The 27649-nt window shown below is 41.2% G+C and overlaps 1 protein-coding gene across 1 annotated transcript in view; it reads left to right on the top strand.

Moving 5' to 3' along the window:
* The window catches only part of LOC124605709 (nucleoporin Nup188), a 271799-nt gene that overhangs the window by 181274 nt on the left and 62876 nt on the right, over window positions 1–27649 (top strand). The window contains exons 17-18 of the mRNA XM_047137581.1: window positions 15813–16402; window positions 17457–17614. Of these exons, the coding sequence (XP_046993537.1) occupies window positions 15813–16402; window positions 17457–17614 (748 nt within the window). The remainder of the gene's footprint in view (window positions 1–15812; window positions 16403–17456; window positions 17615–27649) is intronic.

Raw genomic sequence — 27649 nt, 5'->3', positions numbered from 1 at the left:
CATGGGTCACTGCTTCTTTTCGTCTCAAATGAGGTGTTGTGAATTACTGAGACCAGACAGCCAAGTTAGAGAAGTTAATGTCAAGGTGCCCATTATGATTCTCATTGTATCGTTCAGATGAACATTCAGAATGAAAGCGCTAAGCATAAAGACCTACACATTAGCCAGTGTAGTGACTGTTCAATTCCCTTCCAGTATTTTCCATGCTATTTGAAAAGTGATGTTACTTTATAGATATCTCTTGTAAGCTTGAAATTGGAAGCAAGTTAATACTGACCTTGAAAAACTCTGTCTTTATTCCGAAAATTCGAAAATTTTTCAAAAATGCTTTAAGACAGTTCTATCATATGTACCAAACCTCTTGCAGTGCCAATGATTTGGCCACATATATCTTGCATGTTATGGGAAGGCAACACATGGAAATGATGCAAGGCTTACTATGAAACAGCAGTTATGTTCCCGGCCTGAGAATTTTGCATCAGTTGCTTTAGTATGAACACAACACAACATCGAACCAGAATTGTTCAAAAAGAAAAGAAAGTACCTTACCCTTGGGCAAAGGAGATATACTGATTGTTACAGCTGCCCTTGTTCACCATATCCTTGACTTCCGATATTAAGGCAATTGTCACTAAATTCATTACATCCCCACTGACACAGACCAGCAGCATAAGTACAAATACATGCCCTTGTAAGTGCAATCCTAAAGCAGCCATTGCTTTACACACATTTAGCCTACAGACTGGTCACACATAATACTGAAACCACTAAAAAGCAAAATCTACATCCCAACAGAAAGCAGTGAAAGACCTAGCAAGCAGCGCATGAAAATATTTCATCACCAAAGACACTATGGGCAGGAAATCATCATATACCTTATAAATTGGGTCCAGAGCTTTAAGGCCATCATCCATTGTTGCTATCTGATGACATTGAAGAGGATCCATAAGAACGATGCATTATGAAGTCTTCTAAACCAACCAACTACTCTCTCTTCTGAACCTTCAGCACTATGCAGCCAAAAAACAACAGAGAAATAGATAAACATATCCATTAAAGTGACCTTCATATTGAGGGGGCCTAAATGTGTTCAGGACACAAGTGCAGCAGCTGAAACTGCTAGCCTGGGGAAGGTCATTTGTAAGTAAATCTCAAGACACTCATTTTAAACATCTCTTTGCTAAAAGTTAAAGCTGTCACCAAAAGGTGGTCCTTCTGTGTTGTTCCGCACGTATGTCCCCTGTGCCGCCATAGATGGAGGAGGTCTCTCAGAATTTGCGGCACAATTCCTCGGTAGTGACCAAAATGAAGCCGTCAAAGTACGTGTTCAGCAATGCAGACTGAATGGTATACAGCCAACTAGCTGTATTTGAGTACTGCAAAAGTGTTGAGAAATGGTATACGACATTATAATTGTAGTCAACAACACCACTCACTCACACATGCATTCAACGGTCTTCAGGTCTTCTGTGAAGATGTACTTAAACCTTTTGTACTGGGGAATGCATAAGAATCTGTAGAGCTTTACAAAGTTTCAATTGCAGAGAACCTCTCAGCCTTTGGAGTCGCAGAGCTAAAGGCTTGGTGAGTTATTAAAGAGAGGAACAAAAGTTGTGGCGAGTTTTCCTAGACCAAATCAGTGAAAGTCACTAGCTTTACACATGTATAGGGGGCCATCAAAAGGATTTTTAAAAAAGTAATTGGGCTCCTATAGCAGCATTTTTGAAAGAGATTGATGTTCCAAAACACTATCTGGAGATGTCACCCACACTTTTTTGGGGGTAGATGGAAGGAGGCATTTTTACAGCACTAATGCTTGCCAAGTTTCAGCATCCAATCCCTATTGTGTGATCATAGTTGGAATGGACTGTATTTTTGATCCAACAAAAGCCATGATGACCAACTCTTCTCCATCTGAGAACTAGTTTCAGTTAGGTGCGAGGCCATGATACCGTGCATGGTCATGACCTAATCAAATACAGCATGTTGCATCACATTGACAGTAAACTAAAAGAAGTTCTTCTGCAACTCTATTAAAAAATGGCAGTTAGGACAGTTTACCAACTCATGGGTGGAGAAGCAGTTTTGGCCCTCTCCTTAAACTAGGGAAGGACTAAGTATCAAAGCATTGCTTTAATAAGCTGTGCAGGAAAGATCTTGCAGCGAATGGTGAAATGTCACCAGATCTGAATCCTACAGCATCCATCAGGTTTTTGTACAAATACAACATTTGAAAGGTATATTTTCTTGTTGAGGCAAGTGGTACTTCATGAAGCATAATATTTCTGAGAGTTTCATGAGTGAGCTTCCCTCATTGGCTGTCTGTATTCAAATGATTCTTCCTTTTCAGGCATGGGATTAGTGAATTTCTCTCTAAGACATTTGAAGAGTTCCAGCTGCCTGTATACTCTTTATGCATACCAAATTCACCCCAGTGGTTCCACAGCTCTTTTGTGGGTAAGTACATGGCACTTTGTGGGGTCCCAAGCTATTTCAGCCTTTCTTCTCTGCCGGCTGCCATGCCCTTCCCCATATCCAGTCCTCCCCTTCCTGCCCTCACCCCCTTTTTCTCCCTCAGTGTTTCCATTTATGACGACTCTGCTATTCCCTTGGTTTCGCTATTCCTTTGGTCCTCCTTCAGGTTTGAACTCCCTTTTTAAATTCTGTTTACATAGTGTGAGCCATTTGGCGAAGAACTCTTCCCCCTCCTACTTCTCCCCTTCCTTCCCTGATGTAGCCCCCACCCACGCTGTTTCACCAGCATGTGTAGCCAGTCTGTGTGGTGGGACTGTTATGTACCCATCTGGCTGAGACTCTTGACAACACAGGGATCACCCTTCCAGTACCTGAGCTGGCATGGGATTGGTTGCTCATTTTTTTGAGGCATTGAAACTCCCACCAGTGAATGCAGTGTCAGGTGGCACTTGTCACAGCTAGCTAGTGCTCATGTCATGGGTCCATGATCAGAGTAGGTGGTACCAGGATGGACGCTCTGCACATGAAATGTGCTAAGCTTCATCCTTCTGGCCGCACTTCCATGGCTCTCTCTTGGACAGAAACTGTTTGCTCTCTGTTCCTACTTTTGCTTCCTCAGCCTCCCTCTCCCTGGCCATCCACTAGGAGGAGAGCCAGGCGTGCTGGCTTGGGACAAAACCCTTTCACCGTTTCTTGGTTTGTTCCAAGACAGACTTTGAGACTTCCGCCAATATCAACCTACTCTTTTTTGTGGAATGTATTAAAGAAAAATTTGGTGAAATTGACTCACTTCGTAAGATATTATCTGGTTTCCTACTGATGAAAACCTATTCTGCCAGTCAATCAATTTCCCTTAATGCTTGCAAGCACTGAGGAAACGTCCTGGTGAGCATTACTCCTAATCAGTCGTTAAATACGACCTAGAACATTATTTTCAACAGGGACCTCCTCCTTCAATCTGACAAAGGACACTGGACTAATCTGGAATTTTGTGGCATTCGTTATGACCAGCGAGTTCAGAGAAGTCTTAAGGACAATCTCATTGTTATTAGCACTTTCATCTTGGCTTTTGAGGGGCAGGTGGAAGGGGGGGGGGGGGGGGGGGGGAACCTTCGGGAACAGTCAAAGTTACGGTTTACCATTTTGATGTGAATACCTATATCGCGCCTCCCATGCGCTGTTTTCTGTGTCTCCAATATGGCCACGTCTTCATGATGTGTGGCATATCCTACATGCAGTGACTACAGCTGTGCTGTCCAATTGGGGAGTTCTTGCACCTCACCACCCTAATGCGTGAACTGTTCTGGTCCACTTTCTCCTTGATCACCAGATTGCATGACCAATAAAAAGGAAAGGAAGATTCAGGAATTCAAAACTCACAACTGTGTGTCCTCCTCTGAGGCCCAACAGAAATTTGACAATCTCCACCCAGTACCCTTAATGTCTACGCTTGCTCCTGTTGCATCATTTCCTCCTTATCTCCGTCCTGACCCCCTTCCCTTTCCACCTTCCTGTAAGTTCCCATTCCCTCCCCTCACAGAACCACTCCTTCTCCTTGGCTGGAGAAGAAACCCTCTTCTGTGGCTCCCTCTAGGAATCCCCTCCCCAATATCTTCAGAACCAGAAGCATGTTACTTCAAGTCAGGCGTGAGGCCCATCGCTCTGTGGACCTCAAGGCTGCTCATTCTCCTTTGGATCCTGATATTGCTGTGACTTGCTCTCTTGCTGACCACACCTCCTCTTGTCCCATGACATCAAAGGGGTGTCATCCTTTGCTCTCAATCAGGAACTGATCTTAAATCCATGGCTGCCACTCTGCCCTTACCTGTGACAGACAGACCTGGCACAGAGACCAATTCTGGTCTGCTTGATGTCCATCTGGCGTGGATCTGTAGTGGTTACTATCATCATCTTCTGGAACTGCAGTCACTTCTTTCTCTCTGCTGTGTATTGCTGGAATCTCTTTTTGTTGATACTCATTAGCCAACTCTTCATGGTTTCCAAGCCTTCTGCCCAATCAATTGGCCCTTTGCAAACCTCGAGTGATGTCTGTGCCTTAGTCCAGATAGATATTGTTAGTTCCGGGTTCCTCTTCGTAATGGGCTGGAAGCGGTGGCTGTTCAGATCTATTTAGACTCTGAGGTAATGATATACAATCATTATCTCCGCCCCCCCCCCCCCCCACCCATACGCTTCTTGCTCTCTCTCTCTCAACAGCTCCCTCCCCCTTCGTTTCCCTTGGGAATTTTAATGCCCTTAATCCACTGTGAGGTGGCACCTGACCTCTGGCTGCATGACTGCAGCAGGATTATTAAAGACCTGCTAGTAAGGCTTGATCTCTGCCTCCTCAACACTGAAGCCCCCTCACACTTTAGTGTGGCACACAGCACTTTCTCAACTATTGATCTTTTCACCTGTAGCCCTAGATTCCTCTGGTCCATTCAGTGGGCAGCTCATGACAATTAGTGCAACAATTATGATTTTCTGACTGTCTTACCTATTCTTCAGCATCACTTACCTGAACGCCCTGCCAGGTAGGTCTCTACTAATCCAGCTTGGGATGCCTTTTTCTCAGCTGCCATCCCAACCATTCCATCACCCAACAGCATTGATGAACCCGTAGGCGTTTGACCATCATCATCATCATTTTGGCAGCTGCTGCAGCAATTCCTCCGTCCTCAGTTCCTCCCTGACTTAAGAATACCCCTTGAGGGATCCCCAAAATTGCTGTGGCTATTAAAGGCCAGTGTCATGCCCTCCAATACTACAAATGGCATCCATTTCTCAACCACCTCCCAGCCTTTAAATGGCTTCTTGCGCAGGCCTGTTACCTTCTTAAAAGCCAGAAATGTATTTTTTGGGAATAAAATGTCGCTGCCATAGGATTGCATACTCCCTCTTTGCAGGTATGGGCAAAGATCAGGCACATTTTTGGCTGTTGTCCTTCTAAATATGTCCTGGGAATTTTCCAGAATGGTGTTATCCTTATGACCCCAGACTCCATCACTGAGCATTTTGCTCGCTATTTCACCCGAGCCTTAGTGTTGGGCCACTGTCCACCTGTGTTCTATCTTCTTGTACACCATCTCGAATGACTCCCTTTGTGTTTTATTCTCCATAACCTGGAGCCTTATAAGACCGCATTTAGTGAGTAGGAATTCACCAGCACTCTTTCCCGTGGACCAGACTGGCTAACAGTCAAATGCTTCAGTGCTTATCGGTTGCTAGCCAACGTCATGTACTTCCACTTTTTAACTGTCTCTGGAGCAAGGGGGAATCCCTCCCCAGTGGCAATAGGTTGTTGTTATTCAAATTTTGAAGTCAGGTAAAAAAGCCTCTTCGGATGGACAACAATCATCTGATCAGTTTAATCAAAGTCCTCTGCAAGTTACTTGAACATATGGTGAGTCAAAGGCTGTACTGAATTCTTGAATCCTGAAATTTTTGGCTTTGACCCAGGGTGCTTTCTGCCAAGGCCACTCTACTACAGATAATTTACTTCACCTGGTGTCAGATATATGAAAGACTTTTGCACGGTGTCAGCACCTTGTTGCAGTCTTCGTCAATCTGCATAAAGCTTATGATATCACATGACAGCACTATACCCTTGCCACTTGATATGAGTGGGGAATCTGTGGCCTACTCCTGATTTCTATCAGAAACATTCTTTCGTGTCATAATTTTCAGGTACAGGTTGGTGCCTCCATTAGCACTTGCCATCTGCAGGAGAATGGTGTTCCGCTGGGTTCTGTTTTGAATGTCCCTCTCTTGTTAGTGCTATCAATGGTCTGGTGGTGGCTGTCGTGCCTATGTTATCCTCCTCTTTGTATGCTGATGATTTTTGCTTTTATTTTTGTTTGTCCGCAATGGACATTGCTGAACGCAAACTGCAAGGAGCAATACACCAAGCACGGGCTTGGGCTCTCATTCCAGCTTCCATTTTCCAGCTTTCAAGACCTGCAATATGCACTTCTGTTGTCACCTCACAGTCCATCCCCATCCTCATACCTTGGAGGCCAATCCCTCAATTTGGCGGGCTCCCATCATTTTTTTGGAACTGGCCTCTGATGCCTGGTTGACATGGCTTCCCCATCTTCAAATAAAATGGACATGTTGGTCACACCTCAGGTTATGAGAGTCTCGCATGTGGCTCAGCACCACCTTCAACATTATAGATGCAGGTGCAACTGGCACCTGATGTCTTTTGGACTAGCCCCTTGATCAGCCTCGTAGGAGAGGCAGGGTTCCACTGTAACGGTTGTCCACCAACAAAGTTGGTCTCTTATGCGTTATGCATCCACTGCTCGCCGGAGCTCCTGAACTACCGTTTCCTCCTTCCAAATGTGGAGATCCACCTCCCTCAATGACGGCCCAAGTCTGGGGTTATGAGTGTATCAAGTCTCATTTTTCTGAACTCTACCTTTTCTCTCTCCATGCCTTACACCACCATGATGCGTCCCCCATTCATTGGTCTGTTTTGACCTATGATGATGACGAGATCTGAAAGACTCAGCTCCACCACCAATTCTTTTCATTCTCAATTGTCGGTTCCGTAGTAGTCTGTACTGATGGCTCAATGGATGCTGGTCACACTGGCTTTGCTTATATTCATGCAAGATATAATGAACTCTACTCTTTGCAGATAGTGGCAATATTTTCACTGCAGAATTGGTAGCCATCTTTTGTGCTCCTGAGCATATCCATTCCTGCACCAGTGAGTCCTTCCTCACCTGTAACAATCCCTTGAGCACTTGACAAGCTCTTGACGAGTGTTATCCTTGCCATCCCTTGGTCCTGACTACCCAGGATTCCCTTTTTGCCCTCTAGCAATGTGGACTCTCGGTGATATTTGTCTGGATCCCGGGTCATGTTGAGACCCTGAGGAATGAACTCGCTGACAGGCTATCCAAATTGGCTAGTGGCAGCCTGCCTCTTGAAATTGTTATTCCTGAACTGGACTTTCAGTCAGTGTTAGACCGTCATGTTCTGAGGATCTGCAACACGGAAGGGCATGGCAATAGAGGAGACCACAAACTTGATGAGGTCTTCCATGCAGGCTTCTTACAAGGACTCCGTTATCCTTTGCCGGCTGTGCATCGGCCATACTTGGCTTACTCATGGTTGTCTCCTTCGTCGCAAGGATCCGTCCCACTTTCATTGTGGCGCCCGATTAACGGTAGTCCAATTTTGCTGAGCTGTCCTAATCTAGCTGCGGCAGAATCTTAATCTTCCTGACATGCTACCCTTGGTATTAGTGAACAGTGTCTCAGCAGCTGACCTGATTTTATGGTTTTTGTATAGGAGGTTTTTACCACTCTCTCTAAGGGAGGGCAATTCAGCCTTGTTGGCCCAATGCGGTGTTGGCAGGATGCGCTGTCGCCTCCTCTTCCCTGAACAGGCAGCAGCCGTCTGGGATTGGTGGTCTGCACAAGCCATTACCCTACCCACTCTGTTGCTCTTTTTCTCCCTTCTCGCATATTCTGTTGACATGGTGTTCTTCCTCTGTGGTCCTGCGTTTCTCTCACCCTGTACGTATCGCTAGTCTTTTTAGGGTGATATTGGGTGGGGTGCTTGGTAAGTGGTGGCGGGTGTGTCCTCCATCACACTTTGTGCCTTTGGGGTTGCTCCCTGGACAGGACACCTTTCCCGCCTTTCTTCCTTTCCCCATTTTTCTTCTTCCTTGTTCATTTCTCTATGCACTGTTGACTTCAGCAGACCTTGGGGTTTTCCTTCCTTGGGTTCCATGCACTAGGCCATTTTTTAATGTGTAGTTATGTTGATTTGCCTATTCCAGGTAGGAGGGACTGATGACCTTATAGTTTGATCTTTAATCATTAAATCAGCCAACCAGTCATACCAAATTAGTGATTTTCTGTCTAAAACATTCAAGCAAGAGAATGGTGTCCATTGGAGAAGTGTTTAACCCAGTAGAGATAGCAATTTGGATTGCGAAAGGTGGAGCAAATTTGATTTGCAAAAAATCATAAGTTGTAGACCTTATCCCTCTTGTGCATTATCTGCCACCTTGAAAATATTGCTAAGAAATGCAAATTTTTTCGGATTTTTCTTCAGTAATTCACTTCCGGCACATTTTGTGTATAACATGCTGGAAAATTGAGAACAGATGCTATGACACAAAGCAGTAAAAATCTCTAAAAATATCAAGAAATAGGAAAAAGTTAGGTAGGTCAGTGGTTTTGCCTTAATAACTTTTTTTAATGCAGTTTTGTGCACAATGCATAATAGCAAATGATTTAGAGGATTTAATTTCCTTCAAGTTTCATATAAAATATTTATAATTACTCCCTAACACAACAAGAAATTTTGAATTAACAATTTTTGTGAATGTGGACTTGAAACCGAAACACCATCCTCAGTCAGAAATTATATTCTTAGAATGTAATATTATCTTTAATCCATTATGTATGAAATAGACACTGATGTGACAAAAGCCATGGGCACCTGCTAATATTGTGTCAGACCACCTTTTGCCCATTGTTGTGCAGCAGCTCGACGTGGCATGGACTGAATGTGTTATTGGAAGTCCCCTGCAGAAATATTGAGCCATCCTGCCTCTGTAGCCGCTCATAATTGCGGAGTTGTGCAGGATTTTGTGCAGGAACCGACTTCTTGATTGTGTCCCATAAATGTTCAATGGGATTTGGGTGGCCAAATCATTTCCTCAAATTGTCCAGAATGTTCTTCAAACCAGTCACAAACAATTGTGGCTCGGTGACATTGTGCAGTGTCATCCATAAAAATTCCATCATTGTTTTAGAACATGAACTCCATAAATGGCTGCAAATGGTCTCTAAGTAATTGAACAATACCAGAGGATACTGCCCATTCCATGTAAACACAGCATACACCATTATGGAGCCACCACCATCTTACACAGTGCCTTGTTGACAACTTGGGCCCATGGCTTCGCGTGGTCTGCAGCACGCTTGAACCCTACCATCAGCTCTTGCCAACTGAAATCAGGACTTGTCTGACCAAGCCACAATTTTCCAGTCATCAAGGAGGCCAGCGTATGGTCACGAGCCCAGGAGAGGCGCTGCAAGGGATGTCACGATGTTAGCAAAGGCACTCGCTGTCATCTGCTGCCATAGCCCATTGATGCCAAATTTTGCGACACTATCCTAACGGATATGTTTGTCGTATGTCCCACATTGATTTCTGCCATTATTTCATACAGTGATTCGTGTCTGTTAGCACTGACAACTCTATGCATATACCACTGCTCTTCATCATCATGTGAAGGCTGTCAGCAACTTGATTGTCCGTGGCAGGATGAAATGCCTGAAATTTGGTATTCTCACCACACTGCTGACACTGTGAATCTTGGAATATGGAATTCCCTAATAATTTTCAAAATGTAATGTCCCAATGGTCTAGTTCCAACTACCATTCCGCTATCAAACTCTGTTAATTGCCATCGTGCAGCCGTAATCATATCAGAAACCTTTTCATGCAAATCACCTGAGTACTAATGACAGTTGCTCCAACCCACACACTGTTATACCTCGTGTACATGATACTACCGCCATTTGTATATGTGCGTATCACTATCCCGTGACTTTTGTCGCATCAGTGTATACAAGTAGTTCATAAAATTCATGTAATTTCTGTAACTATTTTTGAAGAAGAAAAACACAAATTTTCAACACTTTCGCACATATTTACAGTTCAACAAAATACATTTAAAAATAGATCTTAAATTGTATTTTAGTTATACATACAGAATTTTAAGATAAAATTTTGTGTATTTCTTTGGTTTTTGTTCAGATGTAGTTGATGTGTACAATTTATCACTTTGAAAAATAGGCAGCTGATCATCTAGATCGTTTTCTTTGATGTTGAATTAACCTCTGGTCCATTACCACATGATATAAATCCACAAAGAACACATACAATGGAGCATTGAAGCACTGGTTTTTTGCAGCTGTATTTGTTGCCACAAGTGTTTTTGCATTGGCATGAAATAAAGTTCAGCATTGCCTGTGTATCTGGTTCATATTCGTTGTCATTGGAGTTGGAGCACCACTATCCTTTGTCCAGCCCCACTTGAGGGCATCTTTTTCATACACCACCCTTGTGGCTAAGTTCTATGTGCATGCCATTGAACTGTATCCCTTGCTGCAGGTAGGCGACCAAAATAAAATTTGGTATTTATAGCAGCTTTAGAAAAACAAAGGTATCACAACTCATCTACAGAAGTATTTGAGACACCTGCATAAAGTGCTACAAGGGAATTTTCAATTGCTTCCATGGTCTTCTCTTTCTCTGCAGCTGGATCTTTGAAAATGTAACATTTTTCAGTGGGAAGCATCACTCTCAAGTCTGATGCAAAATTTGGTTTTCTTCTGTCCAATCAGAGTGGAGATTGTATCGCATCCACTTATAACATGGAAAAGTGCCAATTACAGTTTACTGTTTGGTATCTGTGGAAACATGGTACCACCAAAGAGAACTTCTGCACAAGGTTGTAGCCTGGAAAGACAAGTTTTTTTCAGTTCTTTTTGTGTTCCTTTTATTTTCTTCTGTGACGTATCAATCAAAAACTACCATACCATTTTCACCATGATTTTGCTATATGTAGGTCACAAATCAATTAAAAATAGCAGAAAAACATTTTCTCTGATTCCAGTGAACTCTGTGTAGGAGGTAGCCACCAGCTACATCATCACCTTTGCTCTTTCCCATTTCTAAGTTAGTTGGTAAGAGCATGAGGACAGAGTAAAATTTGGACTTTATCTTTTTGAAAATGCCTTCCTCAAAAAAAAAAGTGTCAGTGAAAAGGGAATAAGTTTGTACTCAAAGTATTTTTTCAGACCGTCATCCGACTACTTAGAGATGATCATCCTACAGAAAAGCATGAAAGGATCCAGAGCTAGTTTTCCTTTTTTTCATGTTTATATGATTAACACCCATTGCCAGAGAAGCCATTGCATCTTAACATCGTAAATGCATGTTCTCAAATTTTCTGTTCACAATTCTATTCATTCTGTAGAATTAACCTCCCAGAATAGATGTTTTCATTTCTTTGCCCCCAATCACACTGTTATTTATTGACATTAAGTATTTAACAATTGGAAAAGCACTGTGACTGGAAAATCACTATGTTGGTATACTGAAGTCACTATTATTTCTGGCTATACGAGAACATCCACGTCTGTATGTTGTTCCGTAGTAGCCAATTCACGACTGCAGAAGTTCTCAGTTTCAACACAAGCATTTTATAATGCAGCTAAGACCAGCACCCAGCGAGTGAGAATGCGGTCCGTTATACATCATCCATGAGTCAGCCTACCAGAACTCTATATAGAAAAATGGTTCAAATGGCTCTGAGCACTATGGGACTTAACTGCTGAGGTCATCAGTCCTCTATATAGAGTTGCAATATCTTTGCTTTTCTAAAGTTGCTACAAATACCAAATTCGATTTGGTGTGACTACCTCCAACAAGGGATACAGTTCAATATCATGCATGTAGAACTTATCTGCAAGCTTAGTTATGGATGGCATATGAAGAAGATGCTTCCAAGTGGGGCTGGAAGAAGTATATTGGTGGTCTAACTCCAGTGACGATGAATAATGAACCAGATACACAGACATTGTTGAATGTGATTTCATGCTAATGTAAAAACACTTATGCAGCTGCAAAGAAAAAATAAATAAGTAAATAAATAAAAACAGAACATCAATGCTTCATTGTACTTACACATGTTCATTGGGATTTGGATAATATAAGCACCAGAAGAAGAATTCAGTATCGAAAAAGATAAGTTACATGATCCACTGCCAATTGGTTAAGTGATGCATTGTACACATCAGCCATATCAGAATGAAAATTCCAGAAATTAATGAATTTGTAACTTAAAATTTTGTATGTATTATTAAAACAAAATTTAAGCTCTATTTTTAAACTATATTTTGTTGAACTATAAGAATATGTAAAAGTGTTGAAAATTTGTGTTTTTTTTCAAAAACACTAATTCCCCAAAAATTACATGAATCGTGTGAACTAAATGTAGATATTGCATATGTAATGGTTTAAAGATGATATTAAATTCATGAATACTATTTTTGACTGAGTATAGTATTTTCAGTTTTGAGTCCACTTTCACTAAAATTGTTAATGCAACATTTCTCATTTGTATAAGGAGTAATTACAAATATTTTGTATGAATCTTGACGTAAATTAAATCCTCTGAAACACTGGTTGTTGTGTATTGTGCCCAAAACTGGCCTGAAAAAGAAGCTATTGAGGCAAAATCACTGACATGTCTAACTTTTTGTCATTCCTTGACATTTTTGCAGAGTTTGACAGCTTTGTATCTCAGCAGATGTTCCATATTTTCCGGCATGTTGCATGTGAGACTTATAGGAAAGTCAACATTCTCTAAAATTGATACTAGCATATTTTCAACTAAAATGCACTGGAAGCAAGTTATGGAGGAAAATCTGAAAAAGTGCCATTTCTTAGCAGTTTATTCAAGATGGCGGAAACGCATAAGGCGAACAAGATCTAAATCTTGGATATTTCACAAGAGGATCAGTACATACAACATACCTAAAAATCAAAATTACACTACCTTTTATAATCCTACCCCTTTTCAGAACTATCTCAACTAGGCTACTTTTGTGTTCAGCGTTGATAGTAACTCTCTTTGGCAGCAACATAACAGTTGTGTGACTTGTAGTAATTTAGTCTGAGAACCTGAGCAGAACAAACCAGTTTAAAATTTTTGCAGATATAAGTGCCTTAGACATAGGTCTTGAGCAGCAGATAGGGAACATCTGCTCCAGTTTTACAAAGCTTCTATGAAAGCCTGACTAGATGTTGGCTGTTTGGTGTAAAGATCAGCAAGACCTACTTATCTTACATCCATTAGTGCTGTTTAGTGAAGAAATTTGTCTGACCACAGGTATCAGCTGCTGCACCACTGCCATCTTGCAGCAAACACTCATGACATATCAAACATGTAGGTCTCATTCTGTTCCATAATCATATGCATATCAAACTGTTGCTTGACCTTTGAGCAATAAGACATTTGGGACAGATACCAATTCTAATTCAGTGTTGAATTTATCTGCCAACCTGGGTACTGAAGAGGCCAAGAAACGCTTTAAATTTACTGAGATTCGGAATGGACAGCATTCCTAGGTATGTTTAGAGATTGCATTTCTAGGTATTTTTTTTAACTCTACATTTTATATCCTTTTAAATGAGCACTACAATTACATTTCAGTTTTTGCAGCTGAGGACGATCATGGAGACACTTTTGACTTGTCTGTGGTTTTCTTTGAGCATATCCTCAAGATCTATTTACCAAATAAATTCACAGTAATTGATTTGGAGTAAAATGTGATTGTGAGGGCACTGGAATACATATGGCATATTCATATTAAGAAAGTCATCTTTCTTGATTGACTGTGCATTCTTCAATCTATGTAACACATTTACCCAACAGAAAAACAAGTCCAACGTACCCAGGAACCTTTCTTTGCCTGCAGAGGCTGGGGAAGGGAAAGGAGGTGTCATTTTCTGTGTATGAGACCACATGCGAATTCAGGGAAATGAAATAAGAGATTAGATAACAATGGAATGATGTACTTAAAGTACTGTGGTTTTATATACTGTCCTTTTATAAGTTATAGTCACTGTTGATGTATAGAGTTATGAGTTGGTGGAATGAATAGTGGCTGTAAGTGACAGCAGCTACAGAAGTCAACTTCTTGGCTGTGACATACTTCCCTTCCAACCACAGAGATGAGAAGAAATCCTTCTCACTTACCTGTGGGTGGGACATAGTCCAGAATGCATGGTTTCTAGCTCTAGTGAGATGGCCTCTTCAATAGGCAGTGCATGTGGCATACAGAATTCAGTAAGCCACACTTTAACTGAAAGAGGAAAGAGTCCTATCACCAAGTGATCTACCCTCCATTTTAATTGATGCCAAGACAAATGTGCTTTCAGTCCTAAGATTTTGCAAACTCCCCGGTCAGTTTCCTAAATTATTAAGAAGAGCGTCGAATGTGTTGTCAAGGTTATTGGCTCATCAAGGTTTTCTGTAAGCAGTGATCCACATTTTCATGAGTTGTTGTTTTAACATTCTCTTTGTACTCTGTCCAGATTTTTTGGTCAGTCTTCAAATTTACATCTTGCATGATTCTGTGATTGTGCCAATCGAGCCCGCATCTTGTGGTCGTGCGGTAGCGTTCTCGCTTCCCACGCCCGGGTTCCCGGGTTCGATTCCCGGCGGGGTCAGGGATTTTCTCTGCCTCGTGATGGCTGGGTGTTGTGTGCTGTCCTTAGGTTAGTTAGGTTTAAGTAGTTCTAAGTTCTAGGGGACTGATGACCATAGATGTTAAGTCCCATAGTGCTCAGAGCCATTTGAACCATTTGTGCCAATCGACCCAGGAGGGTTCCTAAATTTTTTTTATTTTTTAAGTTTTACATATTGAGTCACATTTCTCTTGGATTATTTTAGCAAGTGTGCTGATAACCTTCTCATTCAGCTATTTATATGCACAATAAAGATGCCACATTCTTCTCTACAGGTCTCTCCCGGTACAATCAGCAGAGATCTGTCCTCATACAAATGTTTATGTATTGTAAAATATCAGTTTCATAAAACTGGTACAGTCTATAAAAGCCCCCACTAATACAATGTGTTCTATTTTTCAAAGGTTCGACATAAATATGATGGTGGGCTAGCTTGGTTCACTTGAAAATTATGTACACTTGTTGTGTACTCTTTGATTGAAACATTTACTATCAAACACTGCACTTAAAGAAGATTTTCTATAAATTATTTAGATCACTCATATTTGGATATAGTTTCCTGTAAAACTAAAATCACTGGCGTTTTTAGTACTAATTAATTCCACTCAGTTTGTCATAAGAAAATTTGAATTTGTTAACAACTTGTTTATGCAGGGGTCCTAATGTGATGTTTACAGAATTCATGTAACTTCAGTCTAGAATAAGCATTCTGTCACTTAATGAAAGTTCACCCTGATTGACTCTCAGGTGCAACTAGCACATTTAGGAGTGCATAGTTTTCCACCAAGGGGTCACAAGAATTAAGAAGTTAAATCTCAGAAGAACCAGATAAGTGGATAATTTTCCAAATAAGTTTCTGTGAAATAACAAATTTTGCCAAGCGGGTCCCACACCTTCAGGTTTCAAAAGAAATAAGTGGAGGGAGGATGTCACAGTCCTTTGCCCTTTATAAACTACTTCCTTACTAATGAAATCACACCTCCTTTATTTTTTGTATGCATTATTTTTGTAGTAACAGTACAATAATTTGTTTAATTTATTTTCAGTGTATATCATCTTTGCTTGTGGAGAGCCTAGAACCAAAATGGAACATTGGTTTGAATAAAGCAATATTTGGAATAGCTGCTGAGAAACACCATAATGTTGGCAACATCGAAGAGTGTGAAGAACATGGATTACGAAGTGCAAGTGATGCCCAACCAGGCTCTTCAGCAGTCAACAAAACAGTTTCTCCTGGCAAAAGAAAGCCTGAGGACACCACATCAACTAGTGGAATCACTCCTGGAGCAGAAAGAAGTGGGAAAAGAGCAATGACAGATAACGCTGACAACTCACAAAGTAGTAAAAGTAAATTAGTGCCACAGACTCGTAGAAAGGCTATTGAAAACAATATTTATAAAAAGAAGCAAACAGGAGTTAGTTTGGATATGGATGAAAAGATAAAGCTCCTCACATCATGGAAGCAATTTCTTGCCATGGTTCTAAAACATGCAGAAATATCAATGTCTGCATATCAGAAGGAGTTATTGTCACATGATTTAATGAGTGTTTTACAACTGGAGGTGGGAAATGATGATGCACGGCTGTTTACTATTTTGGCGGAAGCGTATCTGCTTGTAGTTAATGAGTGGCATTGGTGAGGAAACTATTTTATATCTATGAGCTTTGTATCTGCACTTAGGTGGTCAGTTATAAACTACTTACTTCTTTCTTTCCTTCTTTCTTTCTTTCCTTCTGGTTTCAAAATAGAGTGACTGACTGAAACATCTGCTTATTTCTTTCTTACTCTCTTGTTTTAAATTATGTGACTAACTGAAACATCACCAAATTTGAGCTTAAAACATTGATCATATGTTTTACTGTGTGTAGTAAAAAGAAAGTCCAATTTTTAAATTATGTAGTTGAGCTACACCAATGAGGGAATGTAGCTCTTTCTAATTACATATTCCATACAAATGCACATGAGATGATTATGACAGAAATCTGTTAGTGTAGACACCAAAAAAGTGATTAGTAAAGAGAGTGAGTCAAATTAGTAGACACAGGAGGTTTTTTTTAATTGACATGACATTAATTACTAGTCCATGTCACATGCACCTGTTTGTTCAAAGCTGTTAAAGTTAAGTGATATAATTCTTTGAAGATTAAGTAACACTCAGACAAGAAGAAAGTGCTGTATATAACTCATAAAAATGTTCAATTTGTCTGAATTAGAAAATTGAGGTGGTGTCGTGTATAAAAGAATTGGGACAGAATTCATTATAAACAATTGATGTGTAAGTGTACTTAAGCACTTACATAGTAAACAGAAAATTTATTATATTGATACCAATTGTTGTTCCTTTTTTCCTCTCCTCCTATGATTCTGTGTTTTATCTTTGTGGCATGTCTTACAGAAAGTGCTTTCAATTTCTTGATTTATGACATTCATGTAACTGGTACTGCATCTGGAGATTACTTGCCATATACGCTAGTTAAATCTATTATGAACAAAAAGTTGTCTCTTTGTAAAAGCAATTTTTTCATCTAATTACTTACCTTTTCAAACAGCTGTATATATTTTTGCTTTCATAGTTTAGGTGATTATGCCACTTACATGTAATTCTCCCTGTGTATCTTAGAAAAAGAAGCAAATGTGTTCTTAATTATGAGTAGTGTTCTGGTTAACAAAAAAACTATTCAATTTTCAGCACATGCCACTGCAATAAAGAACTTACAAAAGTGCAGTTAATGAATCTGCTTCAGTACCTAGTTGTTTCATATTCAGTCATGACACAAAATGTACGAGAACTTATATTGACATTGTGCATCCAGTTGTATGGAAGGTGTAGTAAGCAACTCCAAGAAGGCAAGTAAAATTATTTTATTTAATGGATACTGAGTAACTATGTTATTCTGAAATTTTAGGAAAAATCCTTATAATATTGATTACTTATTGCGGCAGATGAATCGTACCAAACTCAAGTGCTAACTTACACAGACTAGACATATTCCCAAAAGGACACACAGTGACCATCTTGTAATTTTATATTTTTGTTCTCAGTATTAAATATTTCTGCTTCAAATAATAGGTCAAAATAGGTAGTAATACAATTTATATGGCCTGTGGCTGATATATGAAGTTAGAATTTTTTTTCAAACGCTAGGATTTTCGATAAACAATTAATTAAATCCAAATATAATGAATAAAAACTACAGAAACTAGACTACATGAATTTGTAGTCAAATATCTTGTACCATTTTTGCCTGATTTGCCACCATTTAGAGGACTAACATTTGAAATATGTTTTAACAATTCCTATTTCAGAATATATTATGTAAGAATTCAGTTATGTCACAAAAGTACAATATTAGTTTTCAAATGACACTTTACAAAGGAAAATCTAGTAGTGCTGTCACAGTTTAACTATCACATCACTATATTACGGATATTAGTGTCAGTGACATTGAGAAACAGCTGAAATCTCTGGAATTGAGCAACTCCCCACTGATGCTGAGAAACAGCCAAAATCTATGACAGAACAAGGCCTCAGGAACCAATGGACTCCCTGTAAGATTCTATAAATAATTTGTATGAGAGTTAATGCCTCTTTTAACCATTATATACCATAGTTCATGAGAACAAATAATCTATGACCTGTAGTTGGAACAAGCACAGGTCTCTTATGTGTGTGTGCAGGAAAGGTTGAAGAAGTGTTTCACAAATTAGCTGACCAAGATCAGTGTCAACCATTTGTTATAGAATAGTTATTGATAATATAATGTAAATGTATCTAAAAACAAAGATGATGTAACTTACCAAACGAAAGCGTTGATATGTTGATAGACACAAACAAACACAAACACACACACAAAATTCAAGCTTTCGCAACCCACGGTTGCTTCATCAGGAAAAAGGGAAGGAGAGGGAAAGACGTAAGGATGTGGGTTTTAAGGGAGAGGGTAAGGAGTCATTCCAATCCCGGGAGCGGAAAGACTTACCTTAGTGGGAAAAAAGGACAGGTATACACTCGCGCGCGCGCACACACACACGCGCACACACACACACACACACACACACACACACACACACACACACATACACAAAAGGCTTTAACTTTTACCAGCTTTCGGAGCCAGTGACTCTTTCTTCTGGCGGAAGAGTTGAATGGGAAGGAAGAGGGGTGAAGAAAAAAGTCTGGAAAGGTTTAGGGAAAGGGGCTCAGTTCAGAAAAGTAACCCAGAACCCCGGGTCAGGGAAGAATTACCGGACGGGAACAGAAGGAAAGACTGACTCTTGGGGACTGTGCCCATAGAGATATGAAAACCTGCGAGCTTAAGGGTGGAAGACAGGATAATATGCAAGACAGGTATTACTACTGAAACATTGTGCATGAGGTAATAACATTGTATGTAACAGAGATGGGTGAGGGGATGTCGAAAAATAGACAGATCCGAAAATGAAAGATGGAGTGAAGAAAGGAATATAAATTAAGGCCAGGTGAGGGGCAAGAACCAAAGACATGTTGCAGTGCTAGTTCCCACTTTGGGAGTACTGAGAAACTGTTGCCTAGGGGAAGAATTCAGATGGCATGTGTTGTCTGTATACACCTTCTGCCTATGCCCATTCATCCTGACTTATAACTGGGTGGTAGTCATGCCGAGGTAAAAGGCCGAACAGAGTTTACATAACAGCTGATATATAACGTGTCGTTTCACAGCTGGCTTTCCCTTTGATAGTATATGTTTTACCAGTTACAGGACTGGAATAGGTGGTGGTAGGAGGATGTGTAGAGCAAGTCTTGCAGGGGAATGTTCCCAGGGTAGGAGGAATAGGGTAGGGAGATGGGTGCCGAAGGAACATACGGTCTGACAAGGATATTGCGGCAATTGAGAGTGTGATGAAAAGCTATTCTAGGTGTGGTGGGTAAAATCTCAGACAAAATGGATCTCATTTCAGGGGATGGTTTTAGGAAGTTGTGTTCTTGTCGAAGTAGCTGACTAATACATTTAAGAGCAGGATAACACTGGGTGACAAGTGGTGTGCTCTGAAGTTGTTTTTTGGAGGGATCAGTAGTACCCAGATTGAGTGTGATGGCCTGGGAAATCTGCTTTTCAACTAGGCTGTTGAGGTAATTACGTCCAGTGGAGGCTGAAGTGAGACTGGTGGTGTATTGTTGTAAAGAGTCTGCATCTGAACAAATATGTTTGCCTCAAATGCCAAGGCTATATGGGAGGGAATGTTTGACATGGAATGGATAGCAACTGTCAAAGTGTAAGTATTTTAGTAGGTTTGATGTGGACGGAAGTGTGTAGCTGGTCTTACATACAATGCACTTAGCTTTTCTCTTTTATTAACTCGTGAGCGATGGTTTAGTAGTACTGTCTGTCTTGCATATTACCCTGTCTTCCACCTTTAAGCTCTCAGATTTTCAAATCTCATCCGGTGCAGCCCCCACCAATCAGTCCTTCCTTCTCAACCCTTCCAGTAAATCTCCCCTGACTCGGGTTTTGCACAACTTTCCTGAATTATACCCCTTTCCCTAAACATCTCCAGTCATTTTCCTTCACTCCTCTTCCTTCCCATTCAGCTCTTCTGTGAGAACAAGGAGCCACTGGCCCAGAAACTTGTAAATGTTAAACCCTTGTGTGTGTGTGTGTGTGTGTGTGTGTGTGTGTGTGTGTGTGTGTTCCCATGTCGCTGCTTGGCGAATAGATTTTTTTATCTGTCGATTTACATTGTGTTAGAATAGTGGGTCATGTTCTGAGCTCAAAGTTAATGAAGAATCCCAAACAGAATGACTTGTTCCATGTCAACAAGCATTGATTCTGAAAACATTGGTCATGTAAAATGTGACTTATGCTTATTTCACATGACAAACTGAAAGCAGTGGATCAAGGCATTCAGGTAGCTGCAATATTTCTTGGTTTCCAAAGAACATGACGCAGTATATCATTAACCCTTATTAACAACATGTGGAGCTGTTGTTGTTGTTGGTTGTGGTTGTGGTGGTGGTGGTGGTGGTGGTGGTGGTGGTGGTGGTGGTTTTCAGACTGAGGATTGGTTTGATGTAGCTTTCCATCTAGTCTATCATGTGTATACCTCTTTATCTCCACGTAAGTACTGCAGTCCATGTCCACCTGAAACTGCTTGTTGTAGTTGAGCCTTTGTCTCCCTCTACAGATTTTTGTGCCACTCCCCCCTCCCCAGCTTAATTCAGTACCTACTCGTTAGTTATCTGCTCAGTGTACCTAATCTTCAGCGATCTTGTGTAGCACCATATTCGTAAAGCTTCTATTCTGTCCATATATGTATACTGTACAACACTGACAGCAATAGCTGTCATAAGTTATTTTGCTTCCCAAATAGCAAAACTCGTATACAGTGTTCACTGCCTCATTTCCCAATCTATTTTGCTCAGCATTGGCTGATTTAATTTGACTATATTCCATTGCCCCTGTCTTACTTTTGTTGCTGTTCATCTTGCAATAACTTTTCCAAGACATTATCCAGTACATTCAACTTACCTTTAAAGTTTTTGCCATGTCTGACTGTCATTTGCAATCCTCAAAATTTTTGTTTCTTCTCCCTGTACTATAATTATCTTTCCAAATGTCTTTCTGGTTTCCTTTACTGCCTGCTTCACGAACATATTGAATAATATGAGAGACAGGCTAAAACCTTGTCTCACCCTATTTTGACTACTGCATGTCCCTCAGCTCTTATAGTTGTAGTCTGGTTACTGTACAAGTTCCAGTCAACTTTTCTCTTCCTCTATTTTATTCCTGTGGCCTATAAAATTTCAAAGTGTGTGTTCTAGTCTACATTATCAAAAGGAATCACTAAATCTACAAATGAAAGAAGCTGGCACACTCTGAATGCACCACAATGTATGAAAGATTACATATGAAGAATGCCTCAAGACTGGACCATTTTCCAGTGGTAGTCAGTTACTGTCTTTAGATGTTTCTTAGATGGTCCAGTCCATCGTGAATTGTCCTAATAGATTCATACCTATCCGGTTATCGGTCAGCTATTCTTGTAAACTAGAGCTACAGTTTCTCTACATGCCCATGTCCACAAATACAAGTTTCAAGGTTTTCCTTACATTATGACAGTACTGCCTCTTTCTCTTGTGTATTGTGCCTGTAAATCTTTGTTTCTTTTAGTTGTTATTTGTAGTTTGAGAATCATTGTTCCTATACCACTGATCCCAGTATAAATGTGGACATCCTCAAAGAGGACAGGTCTGTTGCTAAGAGATCTAATATACTTCTGTCATGAGGGAACATTCAGACTCTCTCCTCATAGGTAGTTTTCGGATAAAGCATTTAATATTATTTTTGAGGCTGTTGTGCCATGTTCGCAACTTACAAAACTGCAACTATCCCAACTGATTGTTGGCTGAGACTGGTGATCTGTAGTAGAAACCCTTGACACTGAGTATTGCTAAAACATCCTCATACACAGCTTCAATTTCTATCTCAGTAACTTTGAGTTTCTTCCATACTGTAACAAATATATTGCCACTATTTCCTATTGGCATAGGATTTTGATACACAGTTAGTTTTAGCTGAACAAATCTCACTGCTGTCAATTTTGGTTTTGTAGCCAGCTTTTTGTAAATAATATTATGTGAGCTCCACTTCTTCTTAGGAATGCTTCCAACTCTCGGAAATTATTACAAATGTTTTGGCATTGGGTTTCTAGGATTTTAGCAGTCTCATTGATGAGGGCCATTTCTTTGATATATCATACCAATACTGAGGTCTGTTATTACTATCATTATATGGGTAGGGAGGAGAGTCACACAGTCTAAAAGTCCCTTGTGTATGCCCCACACACAGTCATCTACCTGGGCGGCAGCTCCTGCCATGTAGTGCATCTGGGACCCATTTACGGTGACCATACAGTTCCCAATACTATGGTGTAAATGTAGGAAGTCAAATCCTAGCTTGTTACAAAATATTCAAAGTCTCTAGTTCAAGCATTCCACTTTACTCAGTTCTGATAACAACACTGCAGTTTTGAGCTTTGATGAAATTAGGCCCTGTAGAGTTTGGCAAGACATGACTTAGCAGGGTTAGGGTCATAGCGCTCCTAACCAAACTTCAGTACTTCCAAATCTAAGAGTTTGGTCCGTATGCAATATTGCTCCCATGTAATGCCATCATGTTCCCCGTCATTGTCATAACTTGTCTTGTCAGTCTGTCAATCTTCATATCATCTATAATACATTTAGTTAACAAGGTAGCAGACATTGACTTACCATGCTGTCTTCAGTGTGAATTCAAGTGCTACCAGTCTATATCTGTTCCCCATAAAGTGATCCATGGAGATGTTTAACTTACGAGAACCAGCATGGCCTGTACATCTAGAAGAGACATTAGGATCTGCCATTTTGTCTCTCTTATGCATTCCCGTTGTTGGTTCGCTTTTAGAATAGGCCCAAGATATTCCTGCATCTCGTAAGAGGCGACTAAAGAGAGTCTCCCACATTTCAACCTAATCACTTGATGGTCCCCTTTTAGGGTCTGTCCTACACATCTCCCAAAATTATCTGAAGAGTAGTGAGAGGGCAAACAAACAAAGTAGTAGTCTGATAGGAAACTGGAGACTTGGGTGGCCTTTGCACCACCACTCTCTAATAGTTCTGCTTCCGAGGACGAGATGGAGATTCTGACATCCCTGAGTTCCTAGATCTCACCGACACCTCAGACACAATGGTGCTGGGTGTGAGCACTCATCCGCTGGTGGCAGGTGACCCTGAGGAGTAATCTGCCTCCTTGGTACCTTCATGTCTTCCCAGGTGACAGCCGGGATGGTTCCTCTGAAAGGGCACGGCCGACTTCCTTCCCTAATCCGATGAGACCGATGACCACGCTGTCTAGTCTCCTTCCCCAAACAACCAACCAACCCAGGTGACAGAAAGTGTCATACTCCAGTGGATTTGCATTGGTTTCGTTTCCCACCTGGATGAGTTAGAACTCTTTAAGTGTCACACCTGCTTTTTGTATGGCCCTTCTAAAAACCTGGTTTCCGCAATGTGGACCCCCACCCTTCATGGCTATCAGGAGTACTACAAAAACCATACTGGCTGTGACAGACTGTCAGGTGGAGTTTGTATCTAAGTATGTACCTCTGTCTGTAGCAAACGTGTGCCCCCTTCAAAGACATTTATAAGCAGTGGCTGTCAGGGTGAGGACAATGCAGGAAATTACCATCTGTAACATGTACCTTCCTCCAGATGGTGAAGTGCCACACCATGTATTAGCTGCACTAATCTCCCAACCACCCACCACCCCCATACCTTTTCTATTTCTGGACCATGGTAAAAATATCAAGGATATCCTTACTCAATACAGATGCCTCGACTCATTTCAGTATGGCACAGGCACATATTCAGCCATTGATCTCTTGGTTTGCAGTCTTGTCCTTCTCCCGTCTATCCACAGCAGAGCTCACGATGACTTGTGTGGTAGTGACCACTTTCCACTCTACCTTTCCCTACCCCACCATCACTCATCTGGACGCTTGTCCAGGTGAGCTCTTACCAATGCCGACTGGGACGCTTTCACCCCTATTATCACCGTTGAATCTGCATTGCATGGCAACATCGATGTGGTGATCCACACCATCACTACTGCCATTGTTGCCGCAGCTGAATTTTCCGTCCCTTGTTCCTCAGGTTGCCTCCGGCAGAAGTCGATACCTTGGTGGTCGTCTGAAATTGCTGTTTCCATTAGAGATTGTAGGTGAGCCCTTCAACTTCATAAGCGTCATCTGTTGCTGGAACATCTCATTGCCCTCAAATGGTTGTGCGTCCGGTTCTGTCAGCTCATCAAATGACAGAAGCAGGAGTGTTAGGAAAGATACATCTCCACCATTGCCACACGAACCTCTCCTTCCCAGATTTGGATCAAGTTCAGATGCCTTTATACATATCAGACTCCTATAGGTATACCTGAAATTTCCACACATGGAGCTGTATATGCCGGTCCAGACCAATTGCTAAGTGTCTTGCCGAGCATAATGCTTGCACCTCTGCATCTGAGAATTACTGCCCCATCTTATGTCTCGTAAAACAGTGGGTGGAATGATAACATCTGTCTTTTGCTCCATGCCACCCTGTGCCAGATAATTCTACCTTCAGTGAGTGGGAATTCCTCAATACCCTTGCGGATTGTCCTGATGCAACCCCTGGTCCTGACCGCATCCATTCCCAAATTATTAAACATCCAGCAGTGGATTATCAGCACCACCTCCTTGCCATCTACAAGCACATCTGGAGCAAATGGTGAAGTCCCATCGCAATGACGGGAAAGTATCATCATTCCAGTGCTAAAGCCTGGTGATAACCCGCTAGATGTGGATAGTTATCATCCTGTCAGCCCCACCAACGTTCTGTGCAATGTGTGGTGAGCCAGTGGTTGTGTTGCCTCCTCGAGTCTTGGGGCCTTCTGGCTCCGTCCCAGGGCAGTTTTCGGGAAGGTCTCTCCTTCACTGGCAACTTGGTCTATCTGGAGTCTGCCATTCGAATGGCTTTTTCTCAGCGTCAGCACCTCATTACCATCTTTTTTGTCCTGATGAAAGCCTACGATACCACTTGGCGACACCATATTCTTGCTACTCTGCGTGAGTGGTATCCCTTGTGAAACCAAGTTGATGTTCATGCCCAGACAGGCCATTTTCAAAGTAAACGGCTGCTCAAAACAGGCCACTCCATGCAGACTCAGGCTGATGGCCAGTGTTACACTGTGGGGGACATTCGCATGGTCTTCCATGGGACCTGTGGTAGTAATCAGAAGCACCATGACAGCTGTGAACTATGTGAACATTATTAGGGACTACCTGCATCCCTTCATGCTGGATGTCTTCCGTTCCATGTACAATATTTTCCAGTGTATAAAATTCTGTGTTACCAGGCCAAAACCATGCTACAGTGATTTGATGAACATGATAGTGAAATTATGTTGATGACTTCCCCACCAAATTCATCTGATCTGAACCTGATGGGGCATTTCTGGTATGCTATTGGAGGTCAGATGTGTGCTGACAAAACACTGGCCTATACTTCTTGGGAACTGTGTGACCTGCATCTGGGATAATCTAATAATGATGGATATTGGAACACAGTATTAGGGGAAGGAATGGAAGGAGAAGTTATGAGAGAGTATTGGCTTCATTGCAGTAATGAGAGAGGAGGAAGACTAATTGAGTTCTGCAGTAAACTTCTGCTTGCAGTAGTAAATACGTGGTTCAAATTTCAGGAGAAGAAGATGTATTCTCAGAAAAGACCTGTAGGTACAAGAAGATGAAATCACATACTGGATTGTAAGGCACACTCAGAAGTAGATATACACTCAGATCACAATTTTGTAATGATGAAAAGTTGTGTGAAGTTAAAATCATCCAGAAGGATCAGTATGATGCTCAAGTACCAAGCACTAATGGCATGTGTTTGAAGATTTTAAGGCTATAGGTAGTGTGATGATTAAGCATTTCAGTTGAAGAATAATCAATACTTTTAAAAAGGGCACTCACAGATGTTGGATTGACAAACAAAGATACAAGAAAGGTAACTGCGAAGAAGCCTTGGGTAACGGAAAAAATACTTCTACTGATCCTCAAAAGTAGGTAGTACAAAAATGTCCAGCGGCAGAGAAATAGACAAACATAAGTCATTTAGCAGTGAAGTAATCAGGAAGAGCAGGGAAGATGTAAATAAATTGAAAATAGAAATATGGTCATTGAAAGGACTGATTCAGCAGGTAGAGAACTCAAAACAGCCTTGGGAAAAAGTAAAAGCAATGACATCAATATTAAGTTTGTAATGGAATTTCCACTGTTAAGTGTGGAGGACAAAGGAGATAGATGGAAGGATTACATTGAATGCCTCTACGAGGGTAAGGACTTCGCTGAGGACGTGGTTGAGGAAGAAATGGAGTCAATATGGAAGACATAAGCATCCAGTATTAGAGTCAGAGCTTCATAGACCTTTGAAAGACTTGTGATCAAATGAGGCAGAAGGGATAGATAATAGACCAAAGAAGTAGCCAACTACTCAAGTTGGTCTGCGTTATCTGAGTCTAGACGCATATGATCATACTTTTGGGAAAACATCATCCACACAATCCAAAGATAACAAGGGTAGATAAGTGTAAGAACAAGCATCAAGCTGCTGACAAGAATAATATACAGAAGGACACAACAGAAGATTAAGGATCTGTGATAAAATCATCTTGGGTGCGGAGCCGAGCGGTGGCGTTGCCTTGTCGAATCATTTCATTGAGTTCCGTACCCATGAGAGGGAGAAACTGTAAGTGCACTGGATACGAATGCAAGAATCTGTAGGATTGTTTCAGTCCTATCCAAAGACCTCACCTTCAGTCCCACACCCATGTTCAGATATGTTGCACTTGTCAAAGCCTACTCATTCTCCCAATCCCTACACTGGATACCCTTTTTACTACCAGTCCCTCCAATAGAAGCCAGCCTAGTCCCAATATAGTACCTTGCCTCTCCTAGTCCATACCACCATCCAAATGTGACACACCTCCTCTCCCAACTAATCCCCTCCTGATTACATACCAGGAACTCCTTACCTCAAAGTTACCTTCACTCTTCCTCCCTGGATCTCTGCCCAGGAGCACAAACCTCCGAACGGAAGAGAAAACAGCGCTCCACATTCTCAAGACAAATTCTTATTTAATCAACCTCCAGCAGATAAAGGCTTCTGCCATAGTGATTTCACCTTAAGAGTCTGGTACGACCCTCAATCTCTACTCAGATCCCCCAGAGTATCCAGGCCAAATCCATCTCTCTGCTTACCTCTGTGACCCCTTGCACACCTCCCAAAATCTATAAATCCATCAGTCTTAAATGCCCCATTGTAGTTTTCCT

The sequence above is a fragment of the Schistocerca americana genome, chromosome 3 (genome assembly GCF_021461395.2).
Source record: "Schistocerca americana isolate TAMUIC-IGC-003095 chromosome 3, iqSchAmer2.1, whole genome shotgun sequence".
Classification (NCBI taxonomy): domain Eukaryota; kingdom Metazoa; phylum Arthropoda; class Insecta; order Orthoptera; family Acrididae; genus Schistocerca; species Schistocerca americana.
This window is presented reverse-complemented; position numbering and strand designations above follow the sequence as displayed.